Source organism: Onychomys torridus, chromosome 7 (genome assembly GCF_903995425.1).
Source record: "Onychomys torridus chromosome 7, mOncTor1.1, whole genome shotgun sequence".
Taxonomy (NCBI): domain Eukaryota; kingdom Metazoa; phylum Chordata; class Mammalia; order Rodentia; family Cricetidae; genus Onychomys; species Onychomys torridus.
The window spans coordinates 69,518,693-69,537,844 of NC_050449.1; the positions used below are offsets into that span (position 1 = coordinate 69,518,693).

General features: G+C 38.4%; 1 protein-coding gene across 3 annotated transcripts in view; it reads left to right on the top strand.

Moving 5' to 3' along the window:
- The window catches only part of Hmgcll1 (3-hydroxymethyl-3-methylglutaryl-CoA lyase like 1), a 119,365-nt gene extending 102,717 nt beyond the window's left edge, over positions 1-16,648 (top strand). For 2 of the 3 annotated variants that reach the window (XM_036192721.1, XM_036192723.1), the window contains 2 exons: positions 12,858-12,983; positions 16,409-16,648. In XM_036192721.1, coding sequence (XP_036048614.1) covers positions 12,858-12,983; positions 16,409-16,519 — 237 coding nt within the window. In that variant the 3' untranslated portion in view covers positions 16,520-16,648. Of the gene's footprint in view, positions 1-10,751; positions 11,473-12,857; positions 12,984-16,408 lie in introns of those variants that run through there. The other variant, XM_036192722.1, reaches the window with a different exon arrangement.
- Positions 16,649-19,152: the final 2,504 nt, after the last annotated feature.

Consider the following 19,152-nt stretch of genomic DNA (forward strand, 5'->3'; position numbering starts at 1 on the left):
GACTTTGTTCATTTTAGTAGTGGCACTATTATTTCCGATCAGTTAGCAGTTCATCTTTCTGTTTTATTCAGAGATCAGCTCAAACACTTCTTCAGCTGAGAAGTAACCCTTGACAGACTCTCCACTAGCAGCTCGTCTTTGTCAAACGGTTCCCAGGATCATTTTATCACCTGGTTACTTAGTTCTTGTGTCATTCTATGTCATCTTGACACAAACTTAACATAGCTGGGGAGAGGGACACTGAACTGAGAAAATGCCTCCATAAGACTGGCCTGGAGGCAAGTCTTTGTTGCTTTTGAAAAATTAATTCTTGATGTGGAAGGGCTAAGCCCACTGTGGGCAGTGCCACCCCTGGACTGAGGAAGCCATAGGAGCCAGCCAGTAAGCAGCATTCCTGCATGGATTCAGTTTCAGTGTCTGCCTCCAGTGTCTGCCTTGACTTTCCTCGGTGATGGAGTGTGACCTCTGAGGACTGTAAGAAATAAACAATTTCCTCCCCAAGGTACTTTTGGTTGTGCTATATTACAACAGCAGTAGAAACTCTAAGACATCTGTTTGAAGAATTTTCTCCTTCACTATAGTATTAGTCATATTGACAGAACATATTATGTGTTCTATATTTGCTACCACTGCCCATGAGGTAGGAACTCAAATTGTCTATTTAGTAGTAGAATCAATGTTCATAATTATCAATTATTAAGTACTGTCTTAATCTTAAAAAGCAAGAGTCACTGAGATACCTGAGACATTAATTTATTTCTGGTGATGAACTTTATATTGAATATATTGAGATAAAAATGTATATAGCAAATATTTATTGCTTAGAATAGTCTCTTTTATAGAAAGATCTTCCTTCACTACCTTAACCATGAGCCTGTGTTGAGATTCTACATATGACACTCTTTCTCCATTTCTCTGTAATTCCTAGCTAAAAAGGCAGATGTGGTTCAGCACACTTAGGCCTTCTACATTAGTGCATTGCCTTCAGTAACTGGCATGCAGGATTCAAGATGGGTTCAAAGAGAGTATTTTGCCAGGAGTTTTCTCTCTGGAGCATAAAAGATAGAGCACTTTTGTTATATAAAACTCTGACTTCTGTGTGGGAAATGTAGAAGTCATCAAACATGGAGAAAAGAGATGATAAAGGAAGAACAGAAACCTGGGAAAGGAGATAAGAGAGAATGAGGTTCTGGTCCCCCCCAAGGACAGGGCCACTGAAGTTTGTGGTTTTCTTTTGCCTGGTTTGCTTTGTCCAGTCTTGATGTGAGGGCTTTTGCCTTGTCTTACTGTATCTTGTTTTGTCCTGTTTGATTTGGTTGCTGTCTCTTGGAGACCTGTTCATTCATGAAGGGAAATGGAGTGAAGGTGGACCTGGGGGAGAGGGGATGTGGGGAAGAGATAGAAGGAGTTGAAGGAGGGGAAACTATGGTCTGGATGTATTGTATGAAAAAGAATATATTTTCTTTTTTAGTAAAAAGGAGGTTTATTTGGGGGTAACTTATAGCCAGTAAAGGGGTTGGTTACAGGGTCTGGAAGAAGTTAGTTGCAGTCCAGCGGGGTTCTCCAGATACTCTGACTGGGTCTGCCATCCAGCCTGAAGAATCTATTTTCAATTAAAAAGAAAAAAAAAAGAAAAAAATCAGTGAAATTTTATCTCATTATATCCTGGCAAATACAGGATATACTGTTGTTTCAAGAAAGGAACTGGAATCATGCTCAGCGAGTTCAGAATCCACATCAGGTATTTTAAATCTTAGAGCTTTACGGAAGCCGCCACCCATAGTACTGAAGGAGACAATGCCCAGGCTTTTTCATTCTATAAAAGCCTTCTTTTGACTAATTTCAGAAGGACCCAAGCTGACCTGAGAACCTGTGGGAATGCAGCTTGCTAAGGTCGGCCAGTTCCCTTGGAATAGAGAAAAGAATGAACAAGGAGGAACTCTTGGGGCCAATTGGGCCTGTTCTTTGGGAGTTTGAAGTACAGAAAGCATTGTGCCTGTTCTTCTATATAACACTGAGACACTTAGTTTGTATTCTTGCCCAGATATGTATCAGCCTGGTCTTGTCCATATGTGATATTTAGGGTATTTTCCTGTATACTCCAGACGTGATTTTTCTTTTTGTGAAACTGGTCAAGCCAATAAGGCAAATATGAACGGGTAGCTATGTGTTACTGAGACCTAAAGGTTTGTGTCTGCTTATATTTTCATTGTTAACTAAAGGAATCTTGGATTTTAATTCTTTAAAGGGATTAAAGTTACATAATTAAAAAAGATATTAGACATTGCCTTGAAGCTTTTTAAATGTAGAGGTATTTGGTAGCCTTGACAAAAACACATGGACTTTACTGTCTCAAGTCACAATCTTCAGCAAGGGTTTTTTTTTTTTTTTCTTTTTACTCAATGGTTTTAATAACTTTATTCTTTATTATTATTTTTCTTTAACTTTTTTGAGATTATAATATAATTACATCATTTCCTCCCTCCAAACCCTCCTGTGTATGTCTTCCCACTCTCCTTCAGATTCATGTCTTTTGTCATTAATTGCTGTTATATACATATATGTATATGCATGTATATTTCTAAATACAGATAAGAATGATCTGCTCAGTTGTCTAATGCTACTTGTATGCAGAGGACTTAATTTTGTCTTTCAGCATTGGATATTGTGGTTGTATGCTGTCTAGCGTTTTGTATACGTGGAGCCTTTGCCTGGAGCCATTACGTCTTTGTTTAGAATCGGTCCACTGTATGTTCAGGTCTTGAGGAAGAGATACACCAGAGTAATTCTGTTGTCCTAAGTTTTAACAGCAGAAGCTTTTAATGTTCGAATTGTATTTGACGTCATATTTTGTGACTTAATTACTAAATTAGATGTTCCTGGGTGTGCCAGTGGTTTTTGTCAACTTGATACAATCTAGAGTTGTCTGGGAAGAGGATCTCCCCTTGAGAAAATGCCTCCATCAAATTGCCTTGTGGGTATTTTCGATTAATGATTGATGTGGGAGAGCTCCGCTCATTGTGGGAAGTGCCACCCCCAGGCAAGTATCCTGTGTTGTATGATAATCAAGCTGAGCTCCACTTGAGGAACAAGCAAGCCACATTCCTCTTTGGCTCCACTTCAGTTCCTTCCCTCCGGTTCCTGCCTTGAGTTCATGCCTCAGCTTCCCTCAGTAGACTGTGAGAGGGGATATGTCAGTCAAACAAACCATTTCCTCCCAAGTTGGTCATGGTATTTATCACAGCAATAGAGAAGTAACTAATTGAGCAAACTAAGGTCAGTATTTGTAGAAAGTCTGTTTTCAAAGTTGATGACCTCATTCATGACGGAAGTAATTCTTTCTATAAGGTTTAGATTGTCTTGGCATTTCAGCAATGGAGAGGTCAGTATTTCAGTACTAACATCTGAGAAGAATTAGGTGGCTAGGGTGATACTTCACAATCAACCAAAATGTGCATTTTCCTCTGTATTCTTATTATACAGAATATTTTCTTGACCACATAAGCATCTTAAATTATGTGGCTAAAAGTCTTCCTCTATATCTCAGTCTTTCCTAGAAAATATGCACAACTGTCTCACACATTGATAACATCACATTTCCTGCATATGCTGTTTTGCTCACAACCCACTTTATTTCCTGTATAATTAATTGTAGTTTATATCTACTTTTATTTCCTAAGGATTGAAGTTCTGAGGTTACCAGTGTTCTCAGAAACAGTGCTTGCCTATAGTTCTTACATGAGAGATCTCAAAAATGGATTATTTCTTTGCCTCTGTTCCAGATCTGAGGTGGAACATATGACAGCTCCAACTGAAGATGATCAACTTCAGTCCACATCATACACACACACACACACACACACACACACACACACACACACACACAGCAGTTTCCAAAACACCATTTTGATGAAAATGTGTGTCTAAGGAAATATGGTTCATGGGGAAAAAGACAGGTGATGAATAAAATAAAATAAAAATATAATATTTTTTTCTGTTCTCAAATATGTGATGCTGTATGGTGAATTGGATCAACCCATTGCCCCATGTGCAGACACACTTGCCCTTGGGAGTGTGCATATATTGTATTTCTGTAATTACTTCATCAGTTATACTTTAAATACTTTTCAAGATAACTCATTCTAGTCTAGGTATCGTGGCATTTAGGGAGGCGCAGAAGAGTGACGTTCAAGCTGATGTATTGCTTGCCGCTTTGACTGACTTCTTCCGGGCAGCTGCCCTGCATAACCTCCCTACCCTCTCCGGTTTGTCAATATGGGTAGCACTGTTTACCCTCGATCCCAAACCCTGCATTTCCAGTTCTTTCCTCCTTTAATCAGTTCCTGTCTTTGTTGCTCCGTCCTTTGCTTATGTTTATTGGCATTGGCTTTAGCGTTAGTGTTAGGGGCCTCACTTCAGCATCTGCTTCAGAACTGGGAGTTATTTACCTCTTACCGGAAACAGTCCAGAAAGAAGGCCTGTTCTGAATCAGCTCGTAGATGAAATCCGTGTGAACCCTGTGACTTCCTAGAGGAGCTCAACTCACTTAGCATCAGTTCATCAGCCAAAACCCTGTGATTTTTAAAAAAGATTATTATAAAAGCATGCAGCAGCCTCTGCCACTGTGGGAGCTATTTACAGTTACCCAGATCTGTCCTCTTTCCTTGCACTTCATTATGCCACTCACGCCACCCCCAGCTTTGCACAAACTTAACGGAGTATTGTGAGAGGAAAGCTAGGCTGAGAGCTAGTGTCAGAGAGCCGGAATGTGACGATCAGTCGTTTCTGTCCTTTGAGCGCGTGAACTCAAGTATTATGTTTTGGACAAGGTTGGTCACTTATTTTTCTCAAAAGATCCAGCACCTCGTTCCTTTACTATAGCTCTGAAATTTTATCTGTCTGCCCCACAGTACCTCAAAGAATAGTTTTCTCTATTAATTTACCACCTCATCTTCCTGTTCATCTTATGTCACTGGGCGTAAGAACTCTGTTATTTTTTTCTTTGTATAGCACCATTCTTTACTTTTAATTAGATCTGCCCTATGGCTTCTCACTTAAATGCCGTCTATACTCTTTCTTCCTTCCATTCAGAGGTGGCGGCTTCTTCTATGACTCTTGTGTATAACATGTGCTCTACTGGTAGCCATATCATATAGATTTTTATTTAATTTTCAAATGCTTTTATTCACTCTATGAGAATTTCATACAGTTTATTCATTCATCCATTCATTCATCATTCATCATTCATTCATTCATTCATTCATTCATTCATTTATTTATTTAATCATATTCTTTCCCATTCCTAAACTATCCCCTGTCTTTAGTCCCTGGCCAACCAACTTGAGGTTTACCTGAGCCTAGAGCCTGCTTTCGATAAACCCAGCATCACTAAGAAAACCGACTTTCCCCCTTCTGGCAGCTACCAACCGAAAACAGCCTCTAGACTGGGGTGGAACTTCCTGCCAGCCTCGCCTTCCGGTCCTCGCTGGGACCTTGCCTGTCTTGTGCCTGCAGCCACTGTCTCTGTGCATTCCAACGTGCACCTGCCCTGTCTGTCCCTTAAAGTGCTACACTGCGTCTGGATCTTCAGATCTTTCTGACTTCTCTTCCACATAGCTGAGAGCTAGATGCTGGGCTGTGCGACCCACACATTCCTCAACACAGTCTTCCTCATTTTACAATGAGGGGAACAGGGAGGTGAAATAGCTATACCAGATGTCCACAAGTGACAGAGGTTACCAAAGAGAAGTTCGGCTTCTTTCTATTTCATTATTTATTTATCCTTTTAATTTTGGACGGTTTCACACATGTATGCCAGGTATTGTGGGCATCTCCATCCCGTCCCCGTCTTCTACTGTCATGAGCTCCTTCTTCCCGACTACTCCTCCCCCGACTTTCATCATGCTGCACGTTCATCCACCTTCTTTTCTGTGATGTTCCCTGGGCCTTGAAGAGGGTGATTTTTATAGTAGGTCTTATTTTCAGGGCTGAGCACTCCATAGTTGTGTTTCTCAGCATCTTGACTAGTTATGAATCTCTGAATTAACTGTTACCCACTGTAAAGTTTTGGTCCTCTTGAACTAATTGATAAAACACTAGGCTGTGTGTTTGTCATCTGCTGACAGCTCTGCTCTCTTTTGCCATCATGATGACATTATTTGTTTCAGAGCTTGTCAGTGCAGAAAACAGTGGATGGCACTGTTGCCTTTCTTAATTATTTGTCGTACTTCTCATTGGATTGTAAATGTTTAGGGAATTTTTTCTATTCTGGGTTGTAATGTTTTCTTTCCCTAACTCATCTTTCTTTTTGGTCTGCCCCCCCCCCCCCCCCCCCAATGAGTTTTAACCAAGACAAAGACTCTTATCCTATACAAATTCTTTAGACAACTCCAAAATGGAATGATAAAATAAATTCAGAGTTTTAATTGATCTAACAGTGGCCTGAGAGATAGTTCAGTAGTTAAGAGCATTAACTCAGAGTCTGGTTCCCAGCACTCACATGGCATCTAAGTCACCTGTAACACCTGTAACTCTAGGGGCCTAGTATCTGTGAGCAACAGCACTGATACTTACACACACACACTCACACACAAGTAGAATAAATATTATGGGATAATCTATGCAGAAGTGAAAAGTGGGGAAATGAAAGCAAAAAGTAGGGAAATGAAAGTACAAAGAAGAAATTAAAAGCAAATTGTTCTGAGGTCTGTCCATTGTTACACAGTTATCAGAAGGTAATTATAATTGAAGAAGGGTATTGTTGGTATTATAGGGTATTATTCTTTTTAATTTTGTCAATTTCACACATGTATAGAGTCATCCACAAATAACTTAGAAGTCAAAATATTAAGTCACCCTCCTCGAGAAAATACAAACATAAAAATAGCCAATTAACAAAAGAATCATTATCAAAAGGGAGGAAACAAGGAATGTAGGAAATGGAAAGAAATGAGCCAAACAGCAGAGTGTCGCTAGGAGCTTAGTAACTGTGCCTGAGCTGATATTCTTATATCATGCTATAGATCAAAATGAATAATGGTGTAAACAATGCTTGCTTCTCCAACTCTTAAGTTTCTTGTATGTGGATGCCTATTCTCCTGTGATCATTTGGAACCCCAGGTGTTTTCTTGCTGGTGGTTCACCATTTCTGAGGGCCTCAATGTCAATTGCATTTGATTATTTGAAAGGAAAAAAAAACTACATAGTTTCTGGGGGAAAAAAACTTGTTTGAGAAGTGGCATGTCTGGCACTGCTCACATGCTACCGCTTAAGCACAGGCTCATGCATTTAAGTACAATAGCAGTTTGCTAATGTGTAGCTGGATCCTGGAAGAAGATGAAACAGAGTTTAGGTGAAGAGCTACAGTGATCTGTAATTCTTACACAGTCAGGTCAAAAGATTATGGGTATCCAGACTTTTTTATGCATTAACTTTCATTTTGGGATTTGAAATAATACATATTTTTAGTGTTCATAAGGGAAATGATAAATTTCTTTTTGGCATAGAGCACAGAAATCCTCAGTTGAACTAGAACCTCGAACTATTTTTGACACTTAAATGTTCTTATTTCAGGAGATAGTGTACAGTCAGGAAGTAGCATTTGCTATCATCTCAGTGTTGACATGTGAGATGTTTTTTATGTCAATTTTGTCTCTTGCTACTGAAGTATGTTCTAGCAACCTGAACATTAGTCATCATTTAAGAATTAGGGATGTGGAAGCTTAGATACCGCCTTATATTTATCTTTTAACTGAAACCAGTGCTCATTAAATTCCTTTGTGTTTAAGGGACATTGGTATAGATGCTTCATATTAACTATGTTATCCAGAAACCACGGCTGGCTGACAAAGAAACAAAGAACTAAAACTAACATTTACTCAAGAAGAAGTAAAGTAGATAAGGCTTATGTAGCAGGAGAAGCAAGCGTTCGATGGGGGTTGAATATGACCGAAGCGCATTAGTACATGTCTGAAGACATTGCCATGAAGCTCACTGCGGTGTACAATCCATATACACACATTTAAAAGGAGAGAATGGGCAACACTGACAACACTCATATACAGAATTGAATCCAGTAAGTGGCTGGGATAGATCAGGATACTTCTGTGATTATTGTACTGCCAGAAGAAGAGAGTTGTGAACAGAGTAAACATTCACCAATAAAGCCCATTTGCCCTAAGTACTTGTGATATGTAATTATTATAGAGGACTGGATACAGTCTGGAAATGTAAATTTACACTAGAGTGTCTTATTGTTTTATCTTTTATCTCCTCAAAAATCAATTCAAACCCTTATATAGTCCATGAAAGTATTAATTGTGCCATGATAGCTTCTATTACATTAATTATTAACTATTTTCTCCTTGTACATTTAACACAAGAACTGATTTCTACTCTTACAAGAAATGGTAGAAAGAACGTCCAGCCTTGAACATAAATCTGTGTCAACATTTTCTGAGATTTTCTTGGGCTGTCCTCCTAGAAATACAAGCAGTAGGGCAAGCGTGTTTTTCCTGGACCATCTCGATGACGTTGCTAAGGAGAAGGAAGTCTCACAAGAAAAGGGAGGCTTTTTTACCTGTCAGCACTCCCTTCTCGGCTCACATCACATCCCAGACCAATGTTTCAGTCCAGAAAGATGGGGTAAAGTGTTCATCAGGATCTGCCACTTAGTTCATGTTGAATATGAACTAGTACTATCAGCCCCAATGTACAACTGGCCCTTCCTTAGTCTATCTCATGTGTGAAGTGGTACATATCACTTGCCTTCTGTGAGCCTCAAGTTTTCTCACCCATCAGATGGACATGTAGTATTAGTTACTTCACACTGGTGTTATGGAGCTTTTTCCATTGTGAAGCTGACAATCCCTGTGAAAAAATAAGCTTCAATAAATATTTGTTAACACCTTTGCTATTTTCTCAGTCTTATTGAAATGAAAATTTCCTTGTTATACATTTTTCTACCTAATCACACTTCTTTAATTTCTATTTCAATATGACTATACCAAGTGAAGGTATGATATAACCTAACTCGTTTCTGAAGCAAAAGAGGAAGGGGTTTAAGAAACTGTTTCAAAGACGAGGTCTGTTATATGAAAGCTTTAGTAATGAGCATATTCATTCCCAAATGTAGATACATACATGCATGAATATACATAGAATGGCTGATACACTGGTTTTGACACAACATTAGTTGTATATTACATAGCAAATGGGAGTCCTCTGGGGTACCATAGTTCAACATGGAGTAGCAATTTAAGCTTTTGTTTGAGAAGTATTTCTTGGCAAGATCTGGGCTTACTGAAAAGGATGCTGTGATCCATTAGTGATGCCTGGCTTAGTAAATAGAAGCAATAATACTGGTGACTACAGTCCTTCACTAGACAAAACACTGGCTCTGATGAGGAGTCAAATTTACCAGAAAACGATGGTAAGTTTTTTTAATTTAATTTTTTCTTTTCTTTCTTTTTTTTTTTTTTTTTTTTTTGGTTTGGAGCTGAGGACTGAACCCAGGGCCTTGCGCTTGCTAGGCAAGTGCTCTACCACTGAGCTAAATCCCCAACCTCTAATTTAATTTTTTAAATGTGTCTATATGTATGTATGTTACATCTGTGACCTGCAAGGTCAGAAAAAGGTGTCAGGTTCATTAGGGTTGGAGTTACAGGCAGCTGTGAGCCAACCAACATGGATCCTGGGTCCAAACTCAGGTGCTCTGGAAGAGGACCTTCACCACTGAGCCATCTCTCCTGGCCCAATGAGTACAATTTTGTTATTTTATCCTGTGTGGACATTTACCCCTGAGTAATTTTAAATTCCCCAAAGGGAATAATTTTAAATATCAAAACTACTATTTTAAATCTAACATCTTTGCAGATTTTCAAAGAAAGTTCTTAGAGAGCAAAATAATAGATGATTTTTCAAAAAATTGACATTGCCAAAATGTCAAGTGTTCCTGAGACTTTAGTAACGTCAATACCTAAAGCTTACACTGCATGGGATATATTGAAAACAGGATAGGGTGCTTTTTAAATTTTTCAAAAGGATTTGTTTTATTTCCATTGTGTAAATACACTTATGTATTGATTGGTGATTATTTCTAAGCAGCATGTCAAAATAACCTTTATTTACTTGGCATGTCTGCAGAATGTGAGTGTTGTGTAAAATTAGAATGCCTCAGAATTCACCTTCTGTTGTAGAAAAGACCCAATATGCTTATAATATCTATGTCCAATTTATTATTTTCTAGAGATGGAAATTAATACCAATTTTACACAGAGCTACAGAGCTCAAGCAGGTGGAAAACACAACTGAAGTCATGGGGTTGATTTATTGATTAGTAAGAGACAGAGAGAAAGAGAGAGAGAGAGAGAGAGAGAGAGAGAGAGAGAGAGAGAGAGAGAGAGAGAGAATGAGGAGCTGTAAGGACATTTCAACTGTTTTTGTTGTTTGCTTTGCTTTATTTTGTGTTTGAGGCCCAGCACCTCTTTTGATTCTGGTAAGTTACCTCTTGGCACACAGGACACAAAACTTATTAATTTTTGTTTCTAATGCTAAGTTCCATGATTGCTGGGAGTTTATGTTTAGCTACTGGAATCATAGTTTTGGTTAATAAATATTTCACGTCAGAAGAAGTAAGCAAGCACACAAAGAATATTTTAACTGTGGCTTCACGCATCCTGCCGTCTTGTTGTTCTTACATTTATTTCAAATGTGTGACAGTTGTTCACTTGAAGGATTGTTTTACATATTAGCTGTCCTCTCTGACTGGGACCCAGCGGGTTGTGAATGCTGGACGTGAACCTGGGGATTCTAATGTTACACTGCCACCATGTGGCTGTTCATCTCAAGATGGACATTGCTTCTGAGATAAAGAAATAAAAAGGCAAGTACTTTGTTTCTATTGTAGTGTAACAAAAGCTTGTGGTGTGTACTTCACACACAACCCCCAAACACACACACACACACACACACACACACACACACACACACACACACACACGAATGTCCTTGTGCATACCCACCCATTAAGCACTTCTCCTAAGCCAAGCTTGTGTTTAATGAGAGACAGGACATCCTCTAATGCTGATAATCTCTCTGAAGTAAATATAAATGGTCTGTGCATTATTTTCAAATATACATAATGATAAGATTTTAGTTATGAACTCTAAACATATTCCCTCTTTATAATAAACAATTAAAATAAATAATGCTTCTTAGTCTGTTTTCTGTTTGTCTACATGTTTGGTATCACCACTTCCAAATTTTGACTAGGAATATCTGTAATAACTTTTTTAGAAGTAAAAGAATGTAATTTATTTCTTGTTTCCATTTTTAACAGGTGCATAAAATTGATGCTTATGGGGTACCATGTAATGTTTTAATATATGTATACAAATTGTTTAACTAATTTGGGCGGGAGAGCTAGCCACTAGTACTTTTCATTTATTTATTAAGAATTTTTTATTCATTTTACATGCTAATGACAAATTCCCTCTCTTCCCTCTTCCTGCCTCTCCCAACCTTCTCCCCCAACCCATCCCCAAGTCCCTTTTACTCTGAAAAGGTAAGACCTCCCGTGGGGAGTCAGCAGAGCCTGGTACATTCAGTTGGGGTGGGTCCAAGCCCTCCCTCTGCATCTAGGCTGTGCAAGGTGTCCCCCATACTAGTCTCCAAAAAGCCAGCTCACACACCACTGGCCAATAGTACTTTTTAAGGGACCATAAGATAATTCTAATGGGTACTCAGTAGTGAGGGCTATTGAACCTTCTGTCTCTTTGGATGTTGCATTAAATTCCACTAAACAGATTAGTTGCCAAGTATAAAGAGTAAAGAATTGATTAAGTATTTATGCAGCCCCTCTATTATTGAGTTGACAGCTTTTCCAGGCGAATGGCACACCCAGCTCCCTTTTTATATTATCAACAGCCAATACCCAGGACTTTCCTTGATATCATTGTGCGTTTATTTTCCATGGTGTCAGCAAATAAACTCTTTGTCCTCTGCATCCCCAAGTCCAAACACTCACTCTATACTAATGTTCAGCTTCCAGAGGCTGTGGATAGAGGCAGAGTGGGTGTTCTCTGGGGACAGAATTCTCCACCAGACCAGGCACTTGCACAAATTTTCTGAACCTGCTCTACCTGAGGTTCCTCCCTATGATGTGGGAATAGTATGAGAGAATCTTTGTGTGGGTTTTGGTGAGAGTTGTGAGCTATGCACACAAAACATTAAAACTGATATATAGCAGTTAGTGTGGACTCAGTGACTATTAACTGCTACAGGTAGAGAGGAACACCTTGTCTCTTAAATACCTCTTGCTTCCAGAGGAACAGAGTTGTGTGTGCAAAACAGTGTTGGGTAAATTGGATAGATAAATTGAGCCCACACAGCCCACTGCAGATGTTAGCTTCATCCCTAACTACCATACACAAGTTCCAGTCTTCTGAGACTTTGATTTTGAGCAGTAGTATTGCAAATGTTTTGTGTTATTCATGCAATGTTTTAAAGAAATTAGAGAATATACAAAACCAGAAATGAATTAACCTTACTTCAAGCCCTGTCTCCACCAGCTGTGCTGTTATAGAGAACAAACAGACAAAACCCTACCTTATAAATTTTGGTGTAAGACTGGCCCAGCTGCAAAGATCTTTAGCAGAGTGTTTGTTGGTCTAGGAGACAAACTTAGTTGGAAAAGGAACTGGTTCCCCAGGGACTATTCTAGTATCAAGTGAACAGCGACTATGTTAAGATAACAGGTTCAAAGTTTGCTTGCTGGTTCTTCATGACAGGCTAAATGGAAATGAGTGATTCATATTTCACACGTGCACATGCCTTAGGTGTTGTGGTTTATTTTTCAGATGGGAGTCAATGTGGTGGACTCCGCTGTATCCGGATTAGGTGGCTGTCCTTATGCAAAAGGTGCTTCTGGGAATGTAGCCACCGAGGACTTGATATATATGCTTAACGGCATGGGGCTCAATACAGTAAGTTCTTTTAACATATTTTTTTTAATATCTGTGCCTTCTTTTCAGGTCCAAACAGGAATACTTTCTCAAACCTCAAAAAGCAACTGAGGTCAAAGTTTTACTTCATTGCTATTTGCTGGAAGGTACAGAAGGAAAATACAGTGAACGGGTTTCAGAGACTTTGTAGGTGCTTATTACTAGAGCTCAGAAACCAATAGCATCCCCATTCCCTATTTTAAAGTTTTATGAACTCTAAGATAATTTTCCATATATTATCTGCTTTGACTTTGCACACTTACTGTGTGAGAGCTCCTGTCTGTGTGATTACAATGCTCTGTAGTTTTCATATGGCTCTTCAGAGAAGCCAAGATCCTCAGTCAGGCTGGGATTATTATGTTAGCCTGGGGCTTCTGACACTTTGCAAATGGTCAGTGGAAGACAAAGTTTCACTGAATGTGAGATGTAAGACACAGGTGGCAAGAACAGCCTCTTTCTAAGTACCTGAAATGGTATGTCTTGTGAGCTAACTCTGCTGAAACCAACTCTGAGCTTTCTTTCTTTTCTTTAGTAACAAAATCTATCAGCATAGTGGAGATTCTATTTTATGGGAAACCATGAAAGGCAAGAAGACTATTCTGAGATTATTGCACACCCAAACCATAAAAGCATCAGTTATCTTACAACATAAATCCCCCCTCTCCTCCTTCCTCTCCAGTCTCACCGTAATTACACCAATTATCCCATGGTATCCAGCTCACCTGTTATTCCATTCTGTTCTTCACTGCTTCTCCTTATTTATGCTTTCATGTAATTCTGAGTGGTCTTTTATCTCATGCCTTATTTCATCTAGAAAGTGAGGTACCGCCAACTGTCCATTCCTAGCATCACTCTGTCTATACCACGCAAAGCTGTAAGGACCTTGTTGCTTCCCTGGAATTTTGTGTTTTTATTTGTTCATGCTCCCAAAAGTTGTATCAAGATATTGTTTATTCTTCTAGATTCCTGGACAGTCAAAATGCAATCATTATAGCTTATTCTTACTCAGTGTCTGTAACATACAGATGCTCAATAAATATTCATTGAGAGTTTACTTGGCACCAAAGACTGGCAGCTGTTGTCTATAATCCACAAAATCTATTACTTATCTTCTCTGTAGAAAAATATTGGTTTGCTTTCACAGTGGTCTAGTCATTGTTTTAGAAGGTGGTGACTGAAAATGAAGAAAAATGGATCCTTTCTTAGAACTTAAATGAATGAATTAAGTTTAATTAACAACCAGTGTTAACTGTTTCCTGTAACTTTAGGTTTCAATGCCAAATTCCAGAAAATCAAATGTTACCCTTAGAACTGGTAGGGTTGAGGAGGTTTTTAACACTGAGGAGCACTACAGTCACTACAAACTACCATCCCAGTTACTTACCAAGAGTGATAATCATAGAACCTTAGCTCTTTGCCGAGTGTTCATCTCCTGCACTAATTGTGAGTCCAGACTTGCATTTGAGTTCATCACTACCACAAGATTTTTTTCTGTACTGCAAGGATACAAACACTATGCTCCTGCTTAAGCAACTCCCAGTGAGCTTGTATTTCCTTCAAAACAAGGCTTACTGTATAACACACTCTGGCCTGTTGGTACCTTCTCCATCACAAATGCTCTCTGGGACAAGTTTGACCATTGCTACCCACATGCACCATGGCTTCCTCATCTTCCACAAAGTGTGCTATTTCTTTTAGGTCTTTTGTGTTGATGTTCTTTGCCTACACTTCCTCTTGTGGCTTCTTCCTCCTGTTACCATATGTACCGTGAATTGTACCTTCACAGCCTCTTCCCTGGTACATTCTTTCTACTCTTTCCTCATGAGTTACTTGGACCTTTTAATCAAGTGGACATATCTCTCTCCATGCACTTATGTATAGTACAGAAATTTATATTTATGAGTCTGTAATTGCCTGTATACACATAAACTTCATGAGGACAAAATAATATGCAATCTATGTGAAACCCCATGATATATCATCTGATAAATGATTTGATTAAATACAGTATTTTTTATAATCACATCAGTTAATTAGATGAAATTATAGAGAAAGGTCAAAACAAAATTCTTTCTTGAGATAATATTAGCATATTCTATGCATAATTGTTAGAAATGGAATTCTTACAAAGTTTAGAGGAACATTAATGACTGAAATATTCCATCAAACCCTTGGTGGATTTAATTCAGAAATGTAAGACATATGAAACTGTTTAGCCATCATTTTATTAAATTTAAATTAAAATGTAGACTCAGATGTTCCATGACAAAAACAAATTTCTCAAATCAAAAAGAATGCTGCTACTCTGAAACCATGTTCATAATGTAAAAGAAAATAAAAACTATTTAAAAGAATCATTTCACAAAACATTTTCTTGACCATTATTAAAAAGAGAAATAAAACAAAGTGTTCTGAAATATCTGCAGCAAGAAAAATTAAAATGAACATGTTATGAAAAGCTTTGTGAATTTTCATTCTTGTCCATTTTAGTAGGAAATCCTATTTCCATACATACTAAAAATAGCTACTAGCAGTTTACTGGCAAAGATTAATTTTTAATTGTTAGTTATCACTGTTTCTAGTTCATGTTGAAGAAGGATGTAAAAGCATGTGAGATGCTGCATGAAGGCAAATATATGGTGGACATTCCCATATATGTGTCCTTCCAGCCACAACAAAAGCATTGAGCAAAATACTGTTGTTACTCCAAGGCCCACAGATGAGGACTATGCCCTGAACTTGACCTTAACACCACCAGGGATCTGTCAGTCAGGGATTTTCCCAAGCCTCAGCTGCTTTTATTTGTCCTTTCAGATAAAATGTTAGGCACAGAAGGTGCCATTATATAAAAAAAATTGTATACAAATACTGCTCATTTTCTCCGACTTTCCGGTCCCTATTTCATACCATGTCACAATTTTGATGCTGTATATTGTTTAAAAAAAGAAAGAAAGAAAAAGAAAAAGGAGAAAAAAGCAATCATCTTTCCTAGAATCCATATAAATGTACCCAATTTGTTTCTTTATATATAATAAAGACATTATTTTCCCAATTAAGTTTCTAAGTAAAAACGTCTCCAATCCATTATTACTTTATTTCCTCTTTCCTGATACTTTATGGACTGTTTTCAAATTCTACCATTGTCCTTCTTAAACATTAGAGATGTTTGTGAATTATACTGTTATTTGGAGGAGTCCTCTCCATATTATGTTTTAATAAAGTGGAGAAATCTAAAACACTGTCTACATATTTTATGGCAATAAATGTTGAATTGATAATGATCAAAAATACTTCATAATTTTAAACAGCTAAGCAACTACTAGTGAGTAAGAACGAATTTGCTTTGTCATTTTTCTTTTTCACGCTAATTCCCCATCTCATTCGGTGTCTTTTCTTTTCCTTGCCAGGGTGTGAATCTCTACAAAGTGATGGAAGCTGGAGACTTTATTTGCAAGGCACTAAATAAAACCACAAACTCTAAAGTTGCACAAGCTACTTTCAAAGCTCAACTTGAATGAATTTATGATTTAAGAGTTAAAAGATCCATTTCAGTTCCAATTCATTGCAGAATCATTAATACCAACTCATTCTGAAGTGGAAGTTAATTAAAAAAAATAAATAAATAAGGAACCGGAGCCGGGCGGTGGTGGCGCACGCCTTTAATCCCAGCATTTGGGAGGCAGAAGCAGCTGGATCTTCATGAGTTTGAGGCCAGCCTGGGCTACCAATTGAGTTCTAAGAAAGGCACAAAGCTACACAGAGAAACCCTGTCTTGGAGAAAAAAAAAAAAAGGAACTGGGAAAGAAGAGATGCTGTGAAAGATTATCGCTGGGTAGACCATGAAGTAGATGGAAGGCAATACCAGCCATCAGTTGAATTGCAAGCTGGGAATTAACACTGGCAGATGTCCTTCTGGATGTGAACAAAGCCTGCCCATTTGCTCCTACAGAAAGCACTTAGTTTTTACCTTAGTAGATGTGAAAATTGACTTCAGATTTCTCTAAGTATCGAGTACTGTGTTAATACTTCATCAAGCCTCCTTACCACAGGGTACATATTGTTAGTAGTTTACGAGCTTTGACACAGTGCAGAGTGTGTGGCCCTGATGTTGTGTTTTCTGCCTCTGGATCCCGACTTTCCATTTGCCAAGTTTGTTAAGTTATGGACCAAGAGCCAAATTTTCATCTGACCCTACATAATTTTTAGCAATAGAACTTTTATATTTCAAGTACGGCTAACATCTGTTAACTATTTCAATGACTTTACTGTGCTCCAAGATGCTGTGGTCAATGGCAAGATGCCATATCCTGAAAACACATAATACCTCCCATGTTTGTTCCATGCATCCAGTTTGCTGTGTTTTATAATTACATCAACTGTAGAAAAAAATCCACAGTATTTAAATATATAGAAACTATAAGGTATAGTTTTTGTCCTGGTGTCTAAGGAACAGTAATGACAGTAGACCGATGTAGACACCACAATCTATTTCTACAATATCTAGTTTACTTCTAAATTGCACAAGGAAATGCTGTTGTGATTTTTAAAAATGTGAATATAATTTTTAACTGGTGAAAATTCTGTTTCCATTGACTTTCTGTACCTTAGATCTGTTTATTTTTGTTTGACTTTAGGATGTTTATTTTAAAGTTGAAGTGGTAGAAATACTATCTGTTGTGCCAAAAAATTTTGTCAGGGATAACAAAAATTAATACATCAAAGATCAAGGCCTGGAGATGGCCCAGTGGTTGAAGGCACTGGCTTTCCTTCCAGGGGACCTGGGTTCGATTCCCAGTATGCACATGGTGATTAAATACCGTTTTAACCCCAGTTTCGGGGGATCTGGTGGCTTCTTCTGGCCTCTGCATGTACTAGTTAAGGAAGCTGTATCTATATAGGCATATATGCAGATAAAACATCTATTAACATAAAATATCATAGACATCCTAGAAAACAGTAAAGATGTTGAAATGAAAATATTCCAGGAAATAAGAGGGACATTGATTAGAACCAAAATATCATTAAAGGTACACAGGAGGAAAAAGGTAGAGTGGAAACATATGGGTTTACAATTAAACCGAAATTTGCATGGATGACCCCAACTTGTCAGCTTGTAGCACTGTTCTTCAGTAGATTCCGTGACAGCATGCTTTTCTTCCAGAGGACTGAAAGCAATTCTGTGCTTGGAGGTTCAGGTTGAAATATGGATGAAGCAGAGGCAGCAAAGTTGCAGCCAGTTGTGGATTTACCTCAGTACCATCTTCCTGCAGGTCTCTCTCCAACACTAGGTGTGGTAGTTTAACTGTAATCCCCCCCCCCCTCCCGCAGGCTTCTTGGGACTGGTACTCTTAGGAGGTGTGGCTTTGTTGGAGTAGGTATGGCCTTGTTGGAGGAAGTGTGCCACTGTGGAGGCAGGCTTTGAGGTCTCATATATGCGCAAGCCATGCCCAGTGTCTCAGACTACTTCTTGTTGCCTGTGGGTCAAGATGTAGGACTCTCAGCTCCATCTCCAGCACCATGTCTGCCTGCATGTCATTATTATGCACCATGATGATAACAGACTAAACCTCTGAAACTGTAAGCCACCCAGTGAAATGCTTTCCTTTATAAGAGTTGCCATGGTCAACTTTTACAGCAAAAGAAACCCTAACTAAGACACCAGGGCACCGAAAAGCAGCTGCAACAAATGTGCTCATCCCTCCAGTTTCTGAGAAATTGATTTTTCTCTCTCAGAGTCATGGAGTGCTAGTTTTGAGATATTTGGGGAAATATCTTCTTATGCAAATTACCTATAAAACCAGTGGACAGCACTGTTGTTTTGGAGTGAATCTCTAAGTTCTTTCAAGGACAGGGTAAATTTTAACCTTAGATACAGTGTTACAGTTACATGGTGCCTACCTCAGTGTATTGGCTCGCTTCCCTAACTACCTTGATATTATTTAATTACACTTGACACAAACTAGTCGATGTTTTGTTGTCCCTTTCTCTCCCTATCCTGTCTGATGTTCTTAGGAAGAATTTTCCCAATGTATTTCAGCTAACCAGGAAACTTTGCAATCATTGCAGGACCCATCAAAAAAACAAAAAGCTCACCCGCATGTGTTTTGAGACCTTTGCTTTGATTCTACCTAGAAAGACTTAAGAATGACAA